At 44.2% G+C, this 20,457-nt stretch overlaps 1 protein-coding gene and 1 long non-coding RNA gene across 4 annotated transcripts in view; one reads left to right on the top strand and one right to left on the bottom strand.

Annotated features, from left to right (window-relative positions):
- Positions 1 to 20,457, bottom strand: part of SLC8A3 (solute carrier family 8 member A3) — a 197,672-nt gene that overhangs the window by 49,148 nt on the left and 128,067 nt on the right. For all 3 annotated transcript variants that reach the window (XM_084827630.1, XM_084827621.1, XM_084827639.1), the window contains exon 2: positions 4,087 to 4,190. In XM_084827630.1, coding sequence (XP_084683756.1) covers positions 4,087 to 4,190 — 104 coding nt within the window. The remainder of the gene's footprint in view (positions 1 to 4,086; positions 4,191 to 20,457) is intronic.
- LOC146357453 (uncharacterized) lies at positions 385 to 20,264 on the top strand. Its single transcript, XR_014786706.1, has 3 exons — positions 385 to 535; positions 4,197 to 4,380; positions 19,594 to 20,264. It is a non-coding gene; the product is annotated as an uncharacterized LOC146357453 (long non-coding RNA).

The raw sequence follows: 20,457 nt of genomic DNA, 5'->3' as shown, positions 1-20,457 counted from the left end.
CAACTGGGCAGATTCCTAACAAGACAAGTGGTCCCTTATGTAGCCAGTTCAGGGCTTTAAAGGCTAAGACCAAACCCTTGAATTGAGCCCAGAAAGCAATTGGCAACCCGTGGTTTTTTTTCAAGGCACCAATAACATGTTCCCGATACCGTGCACCGGTTACCAGTCTAGCTGCTACACTTTGCACCAACTGAAGCTCTGGACACTCTTCAGGTGGAGGCCCATGTAGAGCTCATTAGAGGCACATTATCTGGGCTCAAAACGTGACATGGGCGCCTGGATCTATAATAGTGGTGGGGCAGTGGGGTGGTGGGTGGGGATCTCACCATTCGCGCTGTGAACTGAAACTGGAAAGGGAAATGATGTCATTTCTATTTCCTTTCCATGGTTGTATGGAAAAGAAAATGGCTGCTCCAGCATAGGTTTCAGTCCACAGTGCATAGGGCACCACAGCAGCATTACAGTTCAGCTGCCTACTTCCCTTTGCTTAAGAGGTTTCTTATTTTAAAGAAGAGGTGCCTTTGCCACACAGCTGGTGAGTGGCACAAGTGCTTAACTCATACACCCACACAACACAGTAGCCACTGGCATATCTGGGGCCTGGCCCAAATCATGCCCCCCCACCTGCTGCTCCCAAATGCTCCTGAGATCCATCTTGTTCCCAAAGGATGCAATTTCTTCTTCGCCTGCCTCCAAATTCATCTTTTTCATTCTGCATCTGCTGCTAAAAGCTACATCCATTCCTTGGTCCAGCCTTCCCTAACCTGGTGTCCCCCAGATGTGTTGGACACCAGCTGTGAGCCAGCTGTGAGTTGCTGGGGAAGGCTGCCTTAGCCTATTCCAGGTTGAGCGTAAGGAAGTCTTTTCTAGTCTTTATTCGCTACTTTCTCCTCTTTAATCACTTCTGAATCTTTCTGCTAAAGCCACTCCTCGGTGTTATAATCATGCATCCCTTTCCCCCTTTCTGTTCAATTCGATTATTTTATGTTATTGTATTGGGTAATGTGAGCACCAATTGTATGTTACATTATTTTTAAAGACTCTTTGACTTTAATCCTATACCCACGTACCTAGGAGTAAGTCTCATTGGAGTCAATAGCGCAGGGGTGCAGAACTGGAGTCAATAGCGCAGGGGTGCAGAACTGGAGTCAGTAGTGCAGGGGTGCAGAACTGGAGTCAATAGGGATGGGGTGCAGAGGTTCCAATCCAGGCCCCCTGAGGTTCCAATCCAGGCCCCCTGAGGTTCCAATCCAGGCCCCCTGGGGTCCCAATCCAGGCCCCCTGGGTCCTAATTCCCCAGATGGACATGCCCCTTCCCCTGGCCTCATCGCCTTGCCCCCAGACCACTGTGTGGCTTCCCAGCTTTTGTGACGTTTTCCCCCCATTCTAAAAGGTTGAAATGCCTCTCCCAGGACGCAGGGACTAGCAGTCAGAGCTTTCAGCCACAAGATGCTGGCATTTTTGGCCCCAACCCCTTTGCCTTTGGCCTTGCCCACCACTGGAATGCAGCCCCAGAAAGCTTCTCTGAAATGGAAGTTGACCCCGGGGTTGAAACAGGTTCTGCACCCCTACAAGAGGGCTTACTTCTGAGTAGACGTGTGTAGGATTGAGCTGCATGAGTGCCCAATAGTTAGGTCCAGGTGGTGGTGGTGGTGGTGGTTTGTGTCCGTGTATGTGTGGCTACATGACTAACATAGTAATCATAATCTCTAGTAAATTCTTGCTTAACAACTCTGTGCCCTGCATCACTGGAACCAGAAATCTCTGTGCTTTAAAACTGTTGAGCCAACCCACCCCCACCTCCCAAAAAGCACGTAAGGGAGGGAGCGAGTGTTTTGTGGCCGCATCATGGTGCAGCCCTTCCCAAACTGGGGCCATCCAGATGAGTCAGACTACAACTCCCATCACCCCAAACCAGCAGGGCAAAGGGGTGGGGATAACAGGAGTTGTAGTCCAACCCATCTGGAAGGTGCTGGGCTGGTGAAGGCTGGAATATAATAAAGGTGACCCAACTGAGCTGCGTGCTGGTGCATGCAAGTGAGCTGCATGGCTGCTGCCTACAGGTGACCTGCACGTGGGTTCAAGTGTGGATCCTGAACCAGATTCGTAATATTTCCACTGAAGATAACTAACTTTCAGCAGTACATCTTAGGGGAGAATGGGAACATGGTTGTTCTTCTTCTTTTGTCTCCCAGCTATTGTGAGAAGGGAAAATATTGCACAGGGGAGAAAAGGAAGCCCTCCTTTACAGGGAAGCAGAGTTCACTTCTCGGATTCCTGACTGCCAGATGTAGTGGCCGCCACCAGACGCAGAGCTGATCTCCATGTAACACAGAATGAGGTGGTAGCATTCTCCACTGTACCCCTTTAGGCTGAGCAGGTGTGGGACTGCACCTCTGCATGCAAATGCGCCTTGCCCCCCCCCCGAATGAGGCCCCTCAAAGCTTCTCCAAAAGGAAATGTGGCCCTTGGCTGAGAGAGGTGCTGCACCCCTGGTCGAGGTGCTAGTAGCAAACCTTCCATGACAGGGAGAATGAGCAAGTAATGTGCTGTAGAGTCTGGGAGCTCCCTAACGTAGGAGGCAAGGGAGTGGATTGGGAAGACCGGATGTTGGGATTTGGGGAACAGGAGTTATAATTACTGGAGAGTGTTTACTTGGCATTTGGCTTAAATGTTTTAATTTTAAATACTAGCGAACTGCACTGGATAGTTTTGGAACTTTTGTCATGAACTGTCAGGATTGGGCAGGATAAAAAAAGAAAGAAAGTACCAGTAGTGATATACTCCTACTATGACTACAAGTAGCTGAGTGCCATTATTGATTTAGAATTTAGAAGCATCCATGATGAATCAGTTCCCTCAACCATAAAACTAAAAGAGCCTGATTTGTTTGTATCTTTTGTATAATATGAATTCTATTAGGAAAAAATATTTGTTGATCGAAATGATTTAATGTTATTTTTATGTTTTTGGTTTTTTAAATAAGCTTGATTTGTCTTTGTTGATAAGTAGCTTTCTCAAGAATTTTGCATTCAGTGGTGGTGGGTACAGCCTATTTTTGTCTTTGGATTGACAAACTGAGGCATAGTCTGCTTCTTGAGAAGATCCATTGGAATGAAGAAGAGTTGTGCAGAAACCCTTGAAACATTGAAATGTACATGTCCCTTTGAGATCTCTGGGACCCACATGCAGGTCAATGCATTTAGGAGTGATGCCTTAAAAATATTCCTCAACCTGGTGCCCCCAGATGTACTGGACTGGGAAAGATGAGGGCTGCAGTCCAACAAATCTGGAGGGCACCAGGTTGGAAAGGGCTGCCTTAAAACAGGGTTTAATTTCCAAAACTGACAGACTTCTTCCTTGCTGATTTGCTGTGTGCCCTTAAAACCCGGGAGCTTCATTTTTGTTTACTTGTTATGTTTGTTTCATTATTAGAAGTAAGAACACTTTATGAGTTCCTAATATTAGGGTTATGAAGATGTATTAATACACATTTTGCAGTGCTGGGAGATTTTTGCACCAAAGAAGCAAACAGAATGCAAACACTCATTGTTGTTATTTTGACAGAACTTGTTAATTGAAATTCTGCTGGTAGATATTAAAAATAAAATTCATCAGCACTCAATGTTTATTAACTGCAATGCGATAGAAAGGGAGCAAGAAGAAGGCGGGGAAGACTCGGAAGATACAGAACTGGGGAGCAAGCTGAAGAGGCAGCCATGCAATCATGCCCTTCTGAAAAAGTACTTCCAGTCTTGGCATTAGGAAGGGGAACAGGATAATGCCAAAGATATCACAAAAAGGGAGAAGGGGTAAGAAACAGAGAGAAAAGAACGGAAACGATCCAAACACACGTAAGTCATATGGCCTGAAAGGCACAAAAGGAGGATCTGAAATAAGCTAGGCTCAAAAATGCAGAGATGGGACCGAAACAGGGTGAGACCGAGAATATAGGAGGGAAAAGAATAAAACTTGGTCTTTGTAACAATGAAAGAGAAAAGGACGGAAAAAGGGGAGCAAAAAGTTTACTTGGGGAGAGGGGAAATCTGGGTTAATTTTGTTCGTTTTTCAAAAAGCATCTCACACCTGATATTCCTCGTTCCATCCATTTCGGTTCACCAAGGGCAATGAAGAAATTCTCCTGCCTTTCGTATTCCTCCTCATCTACTATTTTAACCCTTACGGTCTTCCTGTAGGGACAACAAGAAAGACATGTGTGTACAGTGGGTTGCCTGGTTGGGAGCAGATGTAACAGCAGGAGCAGCAGGAGCACCACCACCACCACCACGACACCTTTCTCACATGCAGCCCATTCCTGCCACTGCCTTTGGAGGTGTTTCGCCTGCTTTCTATGGCACCTCGGTCGTAGCTGATCTTTAGGTGAGTCAGAGAGTATTAGAGGAGGAAGGGAGGGATGGAGAGGTATAGGGTGAGGAAGGGGAACCTGGTCCTTGCTGATGGTTAGCGGAAAGTGACTTCTGCAGCACATTTAGTTGAGTGTCACATGGTAATAACAGGTAATCAGCTGGTGGAACAACAGCCAATCAAAAATATCCATGGGCACAAGAGAGCCCTAGATAGACAGACAGTTAGATATCTAAAGTGTTTTAGTTAAAGAGCCAATTCTCTCTCTCTCTCTCTCACACCCATTTTGCTAGTATCACTTTGGGTGTCTGGGTGGGGAGCATGAATAAGATAGCATGAAAACACGTGTGCGCACGTGCACACACACACACACGCACGCACACAGGCCAAGACCTTTCATCCTAACATAGATCTCTTGTTTTGCTTTGTGAAGGCAAACTGATGTTTCCCCTGTCCTGAAAAAATACACACCTCTTATTGTCTTACATAATTGCTTTTGTTAATTCCTACTGTGGCTTGGCCATTCATTTTTGCTGAATAGAATGCTCAGTGTTCATGAAATTCAGGGTGCTTTCAGATGAGGCTTTTATTGTGCCATTGTCCTGCCTTCACCACTTCTTCCATCTTTTATTCTTCCCTTAATGAAAAATCCATTAAGGGAAAAAAGACAGAACAGTTGCACAATGCCATCTGATTGGTAGCGCTAGGACTCTTCTGTCTGATAGCAAACTTCGTGTTACAAAGTAATGGGCAGAATGGAATACAACCAGGTATGTGTACTAAAATGACATAGGCACAGGTGAGAATGGAGTTTAAGGCCGCATCCTTTACCCATGTACCTGGGAGTAAGTCCTACTGAACTCAATGGGACTTACTTCTGAGTAAATATGCATAGGATTACACTCTAAATTATGCTCCCAAATTTCAGGGCCTTGGTTCTTTTCTTTCCTAATAGTTCAATATGTTAACCCTAAGACTGCAATTGAAAAATTGCTTTTATCCACTAAAGGAGCAATCCTATGGGGACAGTTGGCTGCCTCCGAACTCGGAGGTGGTGACTATTCAATGCAGGGCGGGCAGGGAGTGGAGGGGATCTTCTCCTCTGCACTCCAGCTGCCCTACATTTGCGGCTGGATGGCCAATTTTGGTTGTCTAGCCAGGGCACCACACACAGCCCTACCTGGAAGTTACCCTGTATGTCCCTGGGGTTTTCCATTAGCGCCACTGGATGAGTTCTAACTAAATCCCGTCGAGTTACAAGCTCAGGGATTGACTGTGGACCTTAGTATTTCCTTCCTTGCATTTTCAAACCACACTAAACAGCCTACAGCCTGAAGCATCCTTCCCCAACCTGGTGCCCTCCAGATCTGTTGGACTGTACAATGTTGGGGATGATAGGAGTTGTAGTCCAACACATCTGGGGGGGCACCAAGTTGGAGAAGGGTGGTCCAAAGCATGTATTTGTAATGTGAAAGTTGTCAGATGTCAATCAGAGATGCAAATAAATAGCAGAAAAGAGACCCAGAGTTTTGCCTGAGCATGTCCACATGTGAGGTTTAAATGGGCTCTTTGCACAAATGAAAAATTGACCTTGGCTGCAGCAGATGTTTCCTTCTGAATTCTCTTCGATCTTAATACATCACACACCCCAAAAGGGGAGGAAACCTCAACTGTGTTTTTTAGGGTTATATATAAAAACACATTCAACTCCCAAACTGCAGCCCTGTATCCTACACTTGTCCATTTTATGTCTAAGTCTCCCTACATACATTTAAGGCTGGAGTGGGCAATCTGTGATCCTTGAGATGTTGTTGTACCTTTTATGAATTGTTGTAAACTGCCCAGAGAGCAGGCTATGGGGCAGTATAGAAATAAATAAATAAATAAATAACTACAACTCCCATCAGCTCTTGCCAGTAGAGCAAATGGTGAGGGATCATGGGAGATGCAGTCCAACAACATCTGGACAGTGACAAGCTGCCCATCCCTGCTGCAAGGGAAAGGGGTTTTGGCAGTAGTGTATGTGCTACTGTTTCCCAGGTCTACACCTCTGCCTACGGGCTGATGTCAGCAGCCCCCATGTCAGCTGGCCACATGATGGCAAGCCAATACCAAAATCGTCCAGTCAAGGGGAGATCCTGAATTTGCGTTCCTGGATGGTTCAGGGGGAAAATATCTGTTGAGCAACACTGAGGTGTTGTTCCATCTAACATTTTTAAAAATCCAAAACGTTACAGCAGAACACAGCCTCTGCATTAATCTGAAAAATCTATAAACGTAAGAGATGTGTGCCGACAACAGAGGCCAGCTGGAACAAATAGCAAGTGCATTTGGGAGCCAGTGTACAGCAGCAGAGATGGGAAGACCCAAGTTCAAATCCCAGCTCAACCAGATACACAGCCATTCGGGGATTCTGGTCCAGTCACAGTAGCCCTATTCAGGCATTCTGAGTGTGGAGTCTCTACCTGAAAGGAGGGGGAGGGGTGATGAGCACACTAGCTCCGCCCCACTCTGTCAAGATTTTCCAGGGTTCTGAAATGATTAATGGATACAGGAGGCTCTGCGCTGCAAACAGTCACTCTCCACATGTTGAGGGTGATGCGAATGATGATGGAGGGGTGAAGCGAGTGTGCTCATCCCCCCCCCCTCCTGTGTAGAGACTTCATGCTTTGGAATGCCTGAATAGGGCTAGTCTCTCAGCCTAATCAACCTCTACATCATTGCATTTTATTAAAAGTTGAGCTATCCTGTTCCTTTCTGGGTGTATGGAACCAGCATGGGGCTGATATAAAAATGCCAGCCAAGGATAGGGTTTGTGGCCTCATGGTCTACGACCATGGCACTAGCATAAATACGGTCAGGGGGACCAGAATGGTGTGCCATCATGTCGGTGCACTGCAAAATGTAGCCATGTTTGTGGTAGGAGGGATGTGGGCTGAATTTCCAGTTGTTCGTGCTGTCACTATTGACTACCAAGTTATTCATTACAGCCAAGGTCTGGCAAAAATGCTAGAAAATTCATGAGCAAAACCCTTCCTTTTGCAAAAAAAACAAATACACAGGCTAATAGGCTTCTTTTGCAACGAAGGCTAATATTATTGGCATGCTTATCATTGTGCACTGCAGACATGGTGTCACTGATTGGTGTGCTAACATGCTATGTGTGAGCGTAACTGAAAGATCTCGCAAATACATACAGGTTTGGGTCATACTGGAATGCAGAGCTTCATGGCCTACTTCTGTGGTGTCAAAGATGGATTTGAAAAGCCCAGCGTCTAGTTATTTCAAAAATATGCATTGACATCCATCAGCCCACACACACACACACACACACACACACACCCTTCCCAGATATATAATGGCTTGACTTGCTAGCACGCATCAGTACCATGTGACAAGTTGTGCATACACAGAGGTGTTAAGGATAGAGCAGTTGGAAAACAAAAAGAGACTATAGATAGTGAGAAAAGAAAGGTAGGAGAAGAGAGAAATAGGAAAGAAGAGTGTTAATGTTACTTGGGAGAACCAGTACTACACCTTTCTGTAAACTCATATCCACCATGCGGGGACCCATCAGCTCAAGGAAGAAAGTCTTGTTTTTCTCATACTCCTCATCATCAATTACCTTGATGTGAACAGTTTTGCTGTGAATGGAAAAATAATAAGTGTCATAATGGGGAGAAGGGGGGGGGGCGAGCGGGGCAAGACAGGGAGAAAGAAGCCAGAGAGAGAATTTACATGGTCAAAGCTTACTCACCCATTCCAAAAGACAAAACACAGCAAGGATTTTAACCTTTTGCTGGGCAGCTAGCTAATCTGGCAGAACATTTGCACCAGACAGTGGAGATACATTGCTAGAAGTTGTTCTTCTTGCACAATCAACTCAGACTTCAAGTCATCTACTTACATGTAAAATTCCATTGGCCCTTTATACATGATCAAATTAGAACGCATTTACACATCACTGTGTGAATGCACGCTCCAACTCATGTAATTCGTTTAAGATGCAACTTCATTAAAGATGCAGCTTTAACTGTTTGCTAAAAACTAAGGAGCTCATCACAAATAGAAAGGTAATTTTACTACAAACACACACACACACACACTTTCAATTGTATATCATCTACTGCCTTTTGCAAACTGAAAAGTTTAGACACTTATGTCTCAAATAATTTACTTAGAAATTCTGACATTTTATTTTGCACCATGACTACATCAGAACAACATTCACTGTAATACTTTCAGAGGTTGCCAAAGATTGGCAATTTTTTCTAAGAGCAGGATATTCTACACTGAAGTTTATATATCTAAAAATGTTTAACTCTGTTTATACTAAAAAGCTACACAAGAAACATGGAAATGAGACCTGCTCTTTTGCATATGGAACCTCTTATTATAAGGCTGTATTTATCAATCCCCTCTTCACGGATCACTGCCTTGTTGGGGTGAAGGGGCTTGCACAACTCAGTGAAGCCATAAGCTATGCCGTGCAGGGCCACCCAAGATGGACAGGTCATGGTGGAGAGTTCTGACAAAATGTGGTCCACTGGAGAAGGAAATGGCAACCCACTCCAGTATTTCTGCCAACAAAACCCCATGGAACGTATCACAAGGCTAAAAGAGGTGACGCCGGAAGATGAGCCCCTCAGGTTGGAAGGTGTCCAATAGACTACTGGGGAAGAGCAGAGGGAATTATCAAGTAGTGCCAGAAAGTGTGACGCGGCTGGGCCAAAGCTGAAAGGACACTCAGCTGTGGATGTGTCTGGTGGTGAAAAGAAAGTCTGATGCTGTAAAGAACAACATTGTTTAGGAACCTGGAATGTAAGATCAATGAATCAAGGTCAGCTGGAAGTGGTCAAACATATGATGGCAAGACTGAACATCTTAATCGACATCTTGGGAATCAGCGAACTAAAATGGACAAGCATGGGCGAATTCAATTCAGGTGACCATTATATCTACTACTGTGGGCAAGAATCCCTTAGAAGAAATGGAGTAGCACTCATAGTCAATAAAAGGGTAGGAAAAGCAGTACTGGGATACAATCTCAAAAACGATAGAATGATCTCAGTACGAATCCAAGGCAAACCATTCAACATCACAGTAATTCAAGTCTATGCCCCAACCACTGAGGCCGAAGAAGCTGAGGTTGATCGGTTCTATGAAGACCTACAACACCTTCTAGAACTAACACCAAAAAAAGATGTCCTCTTCATCATAGGGGATTGGAATGCTAAAGGAGAAAGTCAAGAAATCACCGGGATAACAGGCAAGCATGGCCTTGGTGTAGAAAATGAAGCAGGACAAAGGCTAGTAGAGTTTTGCCAAGAGAACACGCTGATCATAGCAAACACTCTTTTCCAACAGCACAAGAGGCGACTCTACATGTAGACATCACCAGATGGTCAATATCGAAATCAGATTGGTTATGTACTTTGCCGCCACAGATGGAGAAGCTGTATACAGTCAGGAAAAGCAAGACCTGGAGCTGACTGGGGCTCAGTTCATGAGCTTCTTATTGCAAAATTTTGGCTTAAATTGAAGAACGTAGGGAAAACCACTAAACCATTCAGGTAGGACCTAAATCATATCCCTTATGAAAATATAGTGGAGGTGATGAATAGATTTAAGGGATTAGACCTGATAGACAGAGTGCCTGAGGAACTATGGACGGAGGTCCGTAAACATTGTTCAGGAGGCAGCAATGAAATCCATCCCAAAGAAAAAGAAATGCAAGAAAGCAAAGTGGCTGTCTGACGAGGCTTTACAAGTAGCTGAGGAAAGAAGGGAAGCGAAAAGCAAGGGAGAAAGGGGAAGATATACCCAACTGAATGCAGAGTTCCAGAGAATAGCAAGGAGAGACAAGAAGGCCTTCTTAAATGAACAATGCAAAGAAATTGAGGAAAACAATAGAATGGGAAGGACTAGAGATCTTTTCAAGAAAATCGGAGATCTCAAGGGAATGTTTTGTGCAAAGACGGGCATGATAAAGGACAAAGAAGGCAGGGACCTAACAGAAGCAGATGAGATTAAGAAGAGGTGGAAAGAATACACAGAAGAACTATACAGGAAAGATCCGAATGTCCCTGATAGCCATGATAGTGCGGTCACTGAATTTGAGCCGGACATCCTAGAGAGAGAAGTCAAGTGGGCCTTAGGAAGCATTACTAACAACAAAGCCAGCGGAGATGACAGTCTTCCAGCTGAGCTATTTAAAATCCTAAAAGATGATGCTGTTAAAGTGCTGCATTCAATATGCCAACAAATTTAGAACACTCAGCAGTGGCCACAAGACTGGAAAAGGTCAGTTTACATTCCAATTCCAAAGAAGAGCAATGCCAAAGAGTCTTCAAACTACCATACAATTGTGCTCATTTCACATGCCAGCAAGGTGATGCTCAAAATCCTACCAGCTAGGCTTCAGCAGTATGTGAACCGAGAACTATCGGAAGTACAAGTGGGGTTTCGAAGAGGCAGGGGAACTAGAGATCAAATCGCCAACATTCGCTGGATCATGGAGAAAGCAAAAGAATTCCAGAAAAATGTCTATTTCTGCTTCATTGACTACGCTAAAGCCTTTGATTGTGTGGATCACAACAACTCTGGCAAATTCTTAAAGAGATGGGAGTACCAGACCACTTTACCTGTCTTCTGAGAAACCTGTACGAGGGTCAAGAAGCAACTGTAAGAACCAGACATGGAACAACCGATTGGTTCAAAATTGGGAAAGGAGTACAATAAGGCTGTATACTGTTGCCCTGCTTATTTAATTTATATGCAGAGTACATCATGAGAAACACCGGGCTGGATGAATCACAGGTCGGAATTAAGATTGCCGGGAGAATTATCAACAACCTCCGATATGCAGACGATACCACCCTAATGGCAGAAAGCGAAGAGGATCTAAAGAGCCTCTTGTTGAGGGTGAAAGTGGAGAGTGCAAAAGCTGGTTTGAAATGCAACATTAAAAAAACTAAGATCATGGCATCTGGCCCCATCACTTCCTGACATATAGAAGGGGAAGAAATGGAAGCAGTGACAGATTTTATTTTCTTGGGCTCCAAGATCACCGCAGACGGTGACTGTAGCCATGAAATTAAAAGACGCTTGCTCCTTGGGAGGAAAGCTATGGCACACCTAGACAGCATAGTAAGAAGCAGAGACATCACCTTGCTGACAAAGGTTCATATCATCAAAGCTATGGTTTTCCCAGTAGTAGCGTATGGCTGTGAGAGCTGGACTATAAGGAAGGCTGAGTGCCGAAGAATTGATGCTTTCGAACTGTGGTGCTGGAGAAGACTCTTACGAGTCCCCTGGACTGCAAGGAGGTCAAATCAGTGAATCCCAAAGGAAATCAACCCTGACTGCTCATTGGAAGGACAGATACTGAAACTGAAGCTCAAATATTTTGGCCACCAAATGCAAAGAGAAAACTCCCTGGAAAAGACCCTGATGCTGGGAAAGATTGAAGGCAAAAGGAGAAGGGGATGGCAGAGGATGAAATGGCTAGATAGCATCACTGATGCAATGAATATGAACATTAGCACACTCCGGGAGAGAGCAGAGGACAGGAAGGCCTGGCGTGCTGTGGTCCATGGGGTCGCGAAGAGTCAGAGATAACTTAATGACTGAACAACAATTTATCAATCCACAAGATTAGAATTCTTGAGTTGCCGCCTCAGTTTTAAAACGGGATTCTACATGGAATTCGATAGCTCTGTGTTTTCTTTCCAAATAGATGCAAACTCTAATGGAAGCCCTACTCACCAAACTATTGCTTAGATGGTAACAGGATGTTCTGTACTTCTCAAAGTGAGCAGTCAATGACCCCCTCTCTGACTGAGTGTAGCATGTTTGGGTATGTGTGTGTGTGGTGCACACTTGATAATTAAAAACAAGGCATTTTAAAACTCCCTCAGAGATCATATTCCAGATGGAATTTCTCAGGAAATGAGAACTCCTACACAGCTTATCTGTGTATAAATGTATGGCTCTGAGGGGGCAGTGGCAGGCTGTTGATGAAAATCCTGTTGATAGAGCTCAGACGCAGCCTGCCTCAACCTGGTTTCCTCCGTATGTTCTGGATGACAACTCCCAGCCTTCCTGACCAAGTGCTGATGGGAGATGAAGCCCAAAACATCCAGAGGGCACCAGGTTGGGGAAGGCTAAAGGTGGCCCTGAGATGAATAGTTCCCCACCAAACCAGCAAGTAACACAAAGGAGGGGGGGATGTCAGCGGTGAAGACAGAAGAGTAGCAGCTTAACTGCTGATAAATTTTGGACCAGATTGGAATCTGTGGGGCCTAGGATCTGATTTTCCAGTTAAGAACATAGGAATTGGTCTGATGATTGGTCCACTTTGCTCAGTACTGTCTATCCTGACCGACAATGGCTCTCCAGGGGTTTATACCAGACTCTTACCAGCCCTACTTGGAGATTCCTGGGGTTGAACCTGGGACCTTCTTCACGCAAAGCATATATTCTACCATTGAGCTATAGTTGCATGACAGCTACCCTTTATTCTCGTGCCGCTTCTTCCACTAGGTTTGTTCTGCAAAGAACCAAAGTACTGACAGCCCTGAAACAGTCTCAAAACTGCTTGCCACTACTTGGATACACACAAATACTTCTTAAAGCAATAAATTCTCTAAGTTACGACAGTAACTTGTTCGGCAAATTACTGTGATAGTAACAAAACAGGTAGGGCCGGTCCTACCATTAGACAGAGTGAGGCAGCCACTTCAGGCAGAAAATGCTGGCAGATGGAGTGGGGTGCATGTTGTGGTGACGTGTTGGAGGAAAGAGCTGCATGTGCCACGTGGCTTGCCCTGTACCATCTATGTTAGCTTGCTGCCCTCAGGTACAATGGAGGATGCTGTCCCTTCACCAGTGTTGAAGTAAGACTTAACTGTCAGTCTGGTTAGCTTCTTTATGAGGAAAGGGGTTGGGGTTGGGGCATTTTGGTATAATGGTGTGGTATAATGGTAAGAGTGATGGACTGGGGCCCAGGACACCCAGGTTCTAGTCTCCATACAACCATGAACCTCACTGGGTGACTTTAGGCCAGTCACTGACTCCCAGTCTAACCTACCTCACAGTGAGGATAAAATGGAGAGGAGGACTATGTAAGCTGCCTTGGGTTCCTTGCAAGAGGAAAAAAAGCAGGATATAAGTGTAGTAGTGGTAGTAGTAGTAATTATGTCCTTGGCTTCAGACAGCAAAATGTCCTGGGCCAGTCCTGAAGACAGTACTTCGCTGGGGAACTGAGAATTACCCTGAGGAAGGAGCGTTTTTTGACAGCAAAAAATATAAATATATAGACACTAATGGACTGGAAGAAACGGGGGAAAGCATGTTTTTTCTGGGCAATCAAAAGATCTCCACGTTTCTCCCAACATCACACTCCAACGTTAAACAACTGTTGGCTTCAGTAAAGTTAGTAAAATCTCTGCAGAATCATTATCAAGAGATCAAATCCTCTGAATTCCTAGCGCATCTTCACTCAATGGCAGATGCTCATTCCTCAAGCTCTAATTTTTTAAAGGTCTTTGAACTGGATATCATAGCGAGAAAATTGATGATTTCCTCCTTGCTACAAAGATGAAGGAGAAAGGATCCTACTCCTCCCTTATTTCTAAAGCAGAAGCCTAAGGAAAGCTATAGTATTGTCAGAAATATGGATTCCTTTTGTCAACAGTCTTTAGAAGGAAGTAACACTTCAAAAGAGTTTGGAAGGTTTCTGGCACAAAGAAAGTGTTTCAGTACCAACATCTTAGATTAGCCATTAATTCCCCTAAGATTTGCTCAGAGTACTAATCCTATGCATTAGCCTGAATATTCAAAGTCTCAATGTGATCCAGAAGGTGCCGTATTTTTTTTTCAGTTGTGGCATGCTGCCAGCGAATGAACAGATGAATGGTTCTGTCTTGAAATATATCTCAGGGCTGAAATTTGTCCTTTGAGAGCCTCACTCCCTTTCAAAATAGATTTCTGTGAGATGTGTTTGCATGTAGCAATAAAAGATGCAGTCTTAAATATTACTGAACCCCAAGTTCCTATGTGAGGACACTTTTACTTTGGCCATATGGGTGGCATGAGCATTATTGTTATTTAAGCATTTATATAATAACATCAATATACAACACAAAACATTATAAATAAATAAAAGATCATAAGAACATAAGAAAAGCCCTGCTGGATCAGATCAAAGGCCTATCTAGTCTGGCATTCTGTTCCCACAGTGGCCAGCCAGATGCCTACGGAAAGCCCAGAAGCAGGACATGAGTGCAATAGCACCCTCCCGCTCATGTTCCCCAGCAACTGGTATTCAGAGGCATATTGTCCCAAGGAATGTATAATCTAAATTTAGACTGGAGGGAGGGGGTTAGGTGTGGCAAAGGTAAGAAGGAATAAATGTAAGCAAAGATTTTGATCTTAAAATACTGGTTTTGAATCAAATATTAGTATAAAATCGCTGTCTTGTTTTAAGTGATAACAAACATTTTTGTTACACTTTACGTATTATTGTTAAATAACTGCCTAATGTGATTGGAAACTATGAGCTGCATTTCTGACCCAAGATGGCAGCTTCATGTGTTTACATTTTCAAAAGACAGCTACAATTATCAAGAAAAATATAATGGAAGGCTTGAAGATTTACCGTCTGGTAGCAGCCTCAGTAGTATAATACATTTATACTGAGCAACTGATAGAAGAATAATAATCTCTGCTAGCAAGTGCCAACTTGCAGTACAAGATAAAACAGTCAGTCAAGAACTCAGAACAGCATCCACTTTCTACTGGCTATTGACTTAATCTGAGTAACAGCTGAATCAATGGTTTGGAGAGAGTGAATTCTCATCCCACATAATCACCCTATAGCAAACTCAGATGGTGAGTGCTGACAGAAATGGAGCCAAAATGGGGCCACAAAGAACCAAGAGTATCAGTATACTTGAGAGAACCCCAAGGTTTGCAGAAATACAACAATGTCTAACCCCCCCCCCAAAAAAAAAAAACCTTAAGTGGGTTAAAAACTAGGGTGGGGTGGGAGAGCCCAATGAAGGCTGAGCATGCTCAGTAGCCACAGAATGTTGACAGTGAGTTGGAAAAGGAAAATGGCCTGCTGGAGGAGGGCATGGCTGGCTGGCTGGCTGGTAGCCTGAGCAGAAGCACTCCTATGAGGAGATGAGAATACATGGCAACATGATGACCACTATCTCAGGTGGATTTTTAAAAAAGAAGTATTAGAGAAATTCATGTGGGATAGGTCTATCAATGGCTATTCATCATGATAGCTAAATGGAAGATACTTCTCAGGTACCTGATGCTAGAACAAACAAGGGAAGGCATTGAAAGACTTCTGGCTGGCAGTTATTGGAAATGCTGGACTAGACGAACGTGATACAGCAAGGGAATTCTAATGGGTTGTATCTGCTAGTGCAAAAAGTGATGCTAGTGCAAAAAGTACAAGAGCTGGCCTTGTTCTGATAGTGCTTGTGTGTTCTGCTAGTAGTTGCACAAGCACTAGTAGAGTAACTGGCACAACTAACGCAAGCATCACCTAGTGTAATGAAGCCGTCATGAACTGTGGAAGTGTTTGTGAAATTGCTTGCACAATGGCTTGTACAAATGGAATCAAAGTATTGGACTTGACATTTGTTCAAGGGTGAGAATAGGGTTTCTGCAAGTGGTGGAAGCTTGGCAGTAGAGCAGGATTTCTCAAATGATGGGTCGGGACCCACCCGTGGCGTTTGGCCATCCTTCAGGTGGGTCTCAGTGCTGCTAACTGCCCAGTGACCCTTTGCTTCACTGCCCTGTGCTCTTGGCTGCACCATGCACACTGCATAGGCATGTGTGGCAGTGGAAGTTGGTGAGAGAGCAAGGTTAATATTTTTAAAATAATAATAATAATATTAATAATAATTTTTAAATAGGAATAAAGAGATACAAAAGGAAAGCTATTATAGGAGAAAGTGAATGTAAAGGAAGTTGGAATAAGGGATGAAATAAACCAGCAGTTGGGGATAGGGTACAAGTTAAGTGTGAAAGAAGAAGGGGAGAAGAAATGACAATGAGAGGCATGTGGGGAGGGGGGAGAAAAATATATAAAATAAACAGTTTTCTCTACTTAGAGCAGGGGTCCCTAACCTTTTTGGTGTGGTGGGCACATTTGGAATTGTAAGAGTGTCATGGGTACTCTTACAAAATGGTTGCCATCAAGGGGCTTATTCATTCATAAAATGGTTGCCATGGTAGCCCTGGCCAGTCACAAATCACTAATTTCCCAGAGGGCAAACTACTGAGACGGATAGAAAAGTAACTAGCCCAAGAACCTAAGTATAAGGCAGAGGTGGGGTTCTGAGCTCCATAATACAAAACCACTATTTTGAACCCAAATAAAGGGCAGCACTTTGCTTTGCAGCATGGCAATCTCCCAGTTAAAAATAATTTTAAATAATCTTAAGGAATACAATTAAAATCAGGAGAGGCAGGGAGCCTGGTGGGCACCAAGAGAGGTGTCTGTGGGCACATCAGTAACCCATGGGCACCATGCTGGAAACTCAGGGCCTCTGGATCAGCAAATTCTTCCCCAAATGGAGAAGCTGAGTAATAATACCTCCAGAGCCAATGCCTGTACTTAACTTGAGAAAAACTGAACTATGGAACTCCCTGCTACAAGGAAATATCTTGGCAAAGAATGGCAAAGAATTTAGCAATTTTCAAAGAGCGATTAGATATCACCATAAAATGATATCAGTAATTACCCCACCTCCATCTGTCACCATTTTGTGACTGGCTCTGCCCCTGCACTGCCGTTTTGTGACTTGTGGGCCTCAGTCCTTTTCAGCTCTCTCAAGCAGGCCCTGAGGGTAGAAAGTCTGTGAACCCTTGGACTAGTGGAATCACACAGTTGGATGCAACCCAACATGGTAGAGTCAACAGCTTTGATCATAGTGACTCGGGGTGTCTGGCCTTTAATCTTGAAGTCCACATTTCATGCTTAAAAAGAAAATGAAATCAAATGATAGGACATTCTGATTGGCTAACCAGGCAAAAGCACACCTTTGCTACCTCCACCCTTGCCGCTATGCCTGGCAGTTCCCACATAGTAGCGTATGGAGAGTAAGCAAAAGTGACAACACTTTGGGAAGGTGTCGTGTTAATATGAAAGCTGTGACAAACAGACACCGAAAGAAAGAGAACACAGTCATGGAGAGAGGCTCAGCAATGCTCTGTCATGAGAACATCATGAGAGCCTTTTGAAACTAACCGAGCTGGACTCGGGCACAGGAGGGATTTTTCAGCCTAGCAGTCTTGACAGTTCCATTTGCCTTAATGAAAAGTGAGAGGTCCAATGAGCCCCAGGATCAGAGCAGCTCTCGCTCACAGATCTTGAGTTCCAGATACCTCTCAGGCAGGGCAATTTGTGTATTTCTCTTCCCCGTCCCTGGTTCTGACAGTTCTGTACCAGACAAGATGTCCCTCTGCAGCTGGGTTCTTCTAGAACAGCACAAAGGCCTACCCAAAGCTCTAGCAAGACAATCAAAAGCACTGACTGCCAACTTGGTGACTTGCTGAGATGAGGCTTCAGGAGTGATCCGTCACTGATCACTTGTCTTCCTATTCTTCCTAATAACTGGGACAATCACAGCTTATGTGTTCAGACAGAAATAAACACCATGAAGAGGAGTATTGACTCCTGCAGTCTTCCGGTCCTCAGCATTAGGTTTTTAAAAATCAATTAATATAGACTAGTTTCATTGACATGGGCAAACGTGCATTTTTACCAAAGTGATGGGCAGAAACAAATAAACTTGGCATCAAGATGCGGCAGGCTGGGCTGAGAAGACAGAGGATGAGGGGGAGATTGCAAGAGTGAAGAGGGCAAAGACGAGGTTTTGCAGGAGAAAAACAAAAATCGCAACTCATTGTCCTAGCATGCCTTTACTTACTGGTTACTGGAGCTTGAACCTATGGAATTCAGTATATCACCAATACAAAAAATACAAATGGAGAGAAGGGCTTATACACATTTAAAGCCTCGGTGGGAGAGGGAGTTGGCCCATTTGGGGGCTCCTCCAAATCCTTACTCAGCTGGGTGCCTCTTTAGGCCCTAGATCTGCAGAACCACAGGCCCAGAGGACAACTCTGGCCTGCCTGGGGGCCAAATCCAGCCCTGGATTTCCCAGTAAACCCTGGCCCTTTCCCCCTGATGGCCGGTAGTTCCTGGCTTTTGTTCAGTTTTCCCCCCATTCTAAAAGGCTGATATGCCTCTCCAAAGGCTTTAGTCATTGGCAGAAAGAGCTTTCAGCTGCAGTATGCCGGTATTGTATTTTGGACCCTGCCCCTTTTGCCTTCAGCCCTGCCCACCACTGGCCTCCCCCACCCCCATTAAGAGCTTCTTCAAAATTGATTTTGGCCCTCAGACTGAAAGAGGTTCAACATTAGCCCCATCCAACATGGCCAATACTCAGGAATTCTGGGAGTTGTAGTCCAAAATATCTGGAGGGCACCAGGCTGCGGAAGGCTCCTACACACACTCTATGGAGGTAAAATAAATGTTTGCTTCAACAAATTGTTTTCATGTGGAATGATTTGTGAAGGCCTGGTCAAGACCACACATTGACTCTGGCAGGACAACACAAGAGACGCCAATTTCTTCCCCTCCCAAATTATCTTTATGCACAATAATGAAATAGAAATCACATTCTCCTGAATGATTCCCCAACCTCAAAATCAGTGAAATACCTGTAAATTTATATTTTTCCTGTTCTTAGGAACAGTGTTTGACAAACTGTAAACTTTCATAGGCCTCACAGAAGTCAATGTATGCCAGTGGGCCCGGCATTTTTACTGTTGGCCTTTTAAATATTTTCAATGTTTTTATTATTTTAATATTTTTACTGGCTGTATTATTGCTTTGGTTATCTTATTGTTGCTTTGGGTTTTTATTATTGTAAACCACCCTGAGAGCATTTGTCAGATGGGCGACAAATAAATCTAATAAATAAACAAACAATCTCCCAAACTGTCAAATACTCCCTCCTTCTGGCCCAGTCATAGATTGACAACATCTAGGTTTTGTGTTTTTGCTGACCTATATTTGATCGGCAGCATCATTAAGTTCGAATACTGTACAATTTTTGTTGCTGGGTTTTGTTCTGGAGGGCTGGAATGATGATGCCCAGCAACAGGCACTGTTGAGACCCCTGACTTTCATTTCAGAGCGAGAAGGGCGGCAGCTGGGCCCAGCTCAACCCAGGAGGCGTGCAGGAGGCTGAATGAGGTGACAGAATTCCCTGGACTCCAGGCTAAGCCTCGTGGGCAGCCTGCTCCAACTTGGTGCACTCCAGATGGGTTAAACTACAACTCCAATCATCTCCAGCCATCACAGCTGGTGGCCATCTGAAGAGCACCAGATTAAGGAAAGCTACTGTAGGTAGAATATGATCATCACCTCAGTAAATAAAAAGTGTTGTTTTTGTCACAGGCAGGTTCCCCCAAAGTGGAGCCTTGCAGGTATGTTGGACTGCAACTCTCATAATTCCCAATCAGCATGGCCACTGGTAGTTGTAGTTCAACACATCTGGAAGGCGCCACAGTGGGGGAGGCTGGCCAAGAGAGTTGTTGGTCATTTGGTAAACAATTTGAGGTCAACAAAAGTGCACCAGAAATGAATACCATAATAATAATAACAATAACAATAATAATAATAATTGGCACAACCACAGTACACTAAATGCTGAATCCCTTGTTTGCTTAAAATGCAGAAGATGTACCTATTTTCCTCATTCAGAAGTTGGAAAGCATGTACTCTTGCCCAAATATAGTCCCCCTGTCCGAGTCATTCAGCTGCTATCTAGGAAAAGAGATGGCTACTAAAGATGATTTAATTAAGTCTGTATTTTGTGATTCTTCCTTTCTCTAGCGAGTCCATGAAAGTTTGGGATCCTTTCAAACTGCTGACATCCCTTGTACAACTTCATTCCTAATACTTGTTACCAGAAGCCTAGTAACAGCTATGAAGGTTCATTGAGGTGTTAAAGCTTCTTGGCCCTTCATTTGGGAATCAGTACTACTGTGTGGTAA

Source organism: Heloderma suspectum, chromosome 1 (assembly GCF_057233095.1).
Source record: "Heloderma suspectum isolate Gila_16-S chromosome 1, 16-S_ref, whole genome shotgun sequence".
Taxonomy (NCBI): Eukaryota; Metazoa; Chordata; class Lepidosauria; order Squamata; family Helodermatidae; genus Heloderma; species Heloderma suspectum.
This window is presented reverse-complemented; position numbering and strand designations above follow the sequence as displayed.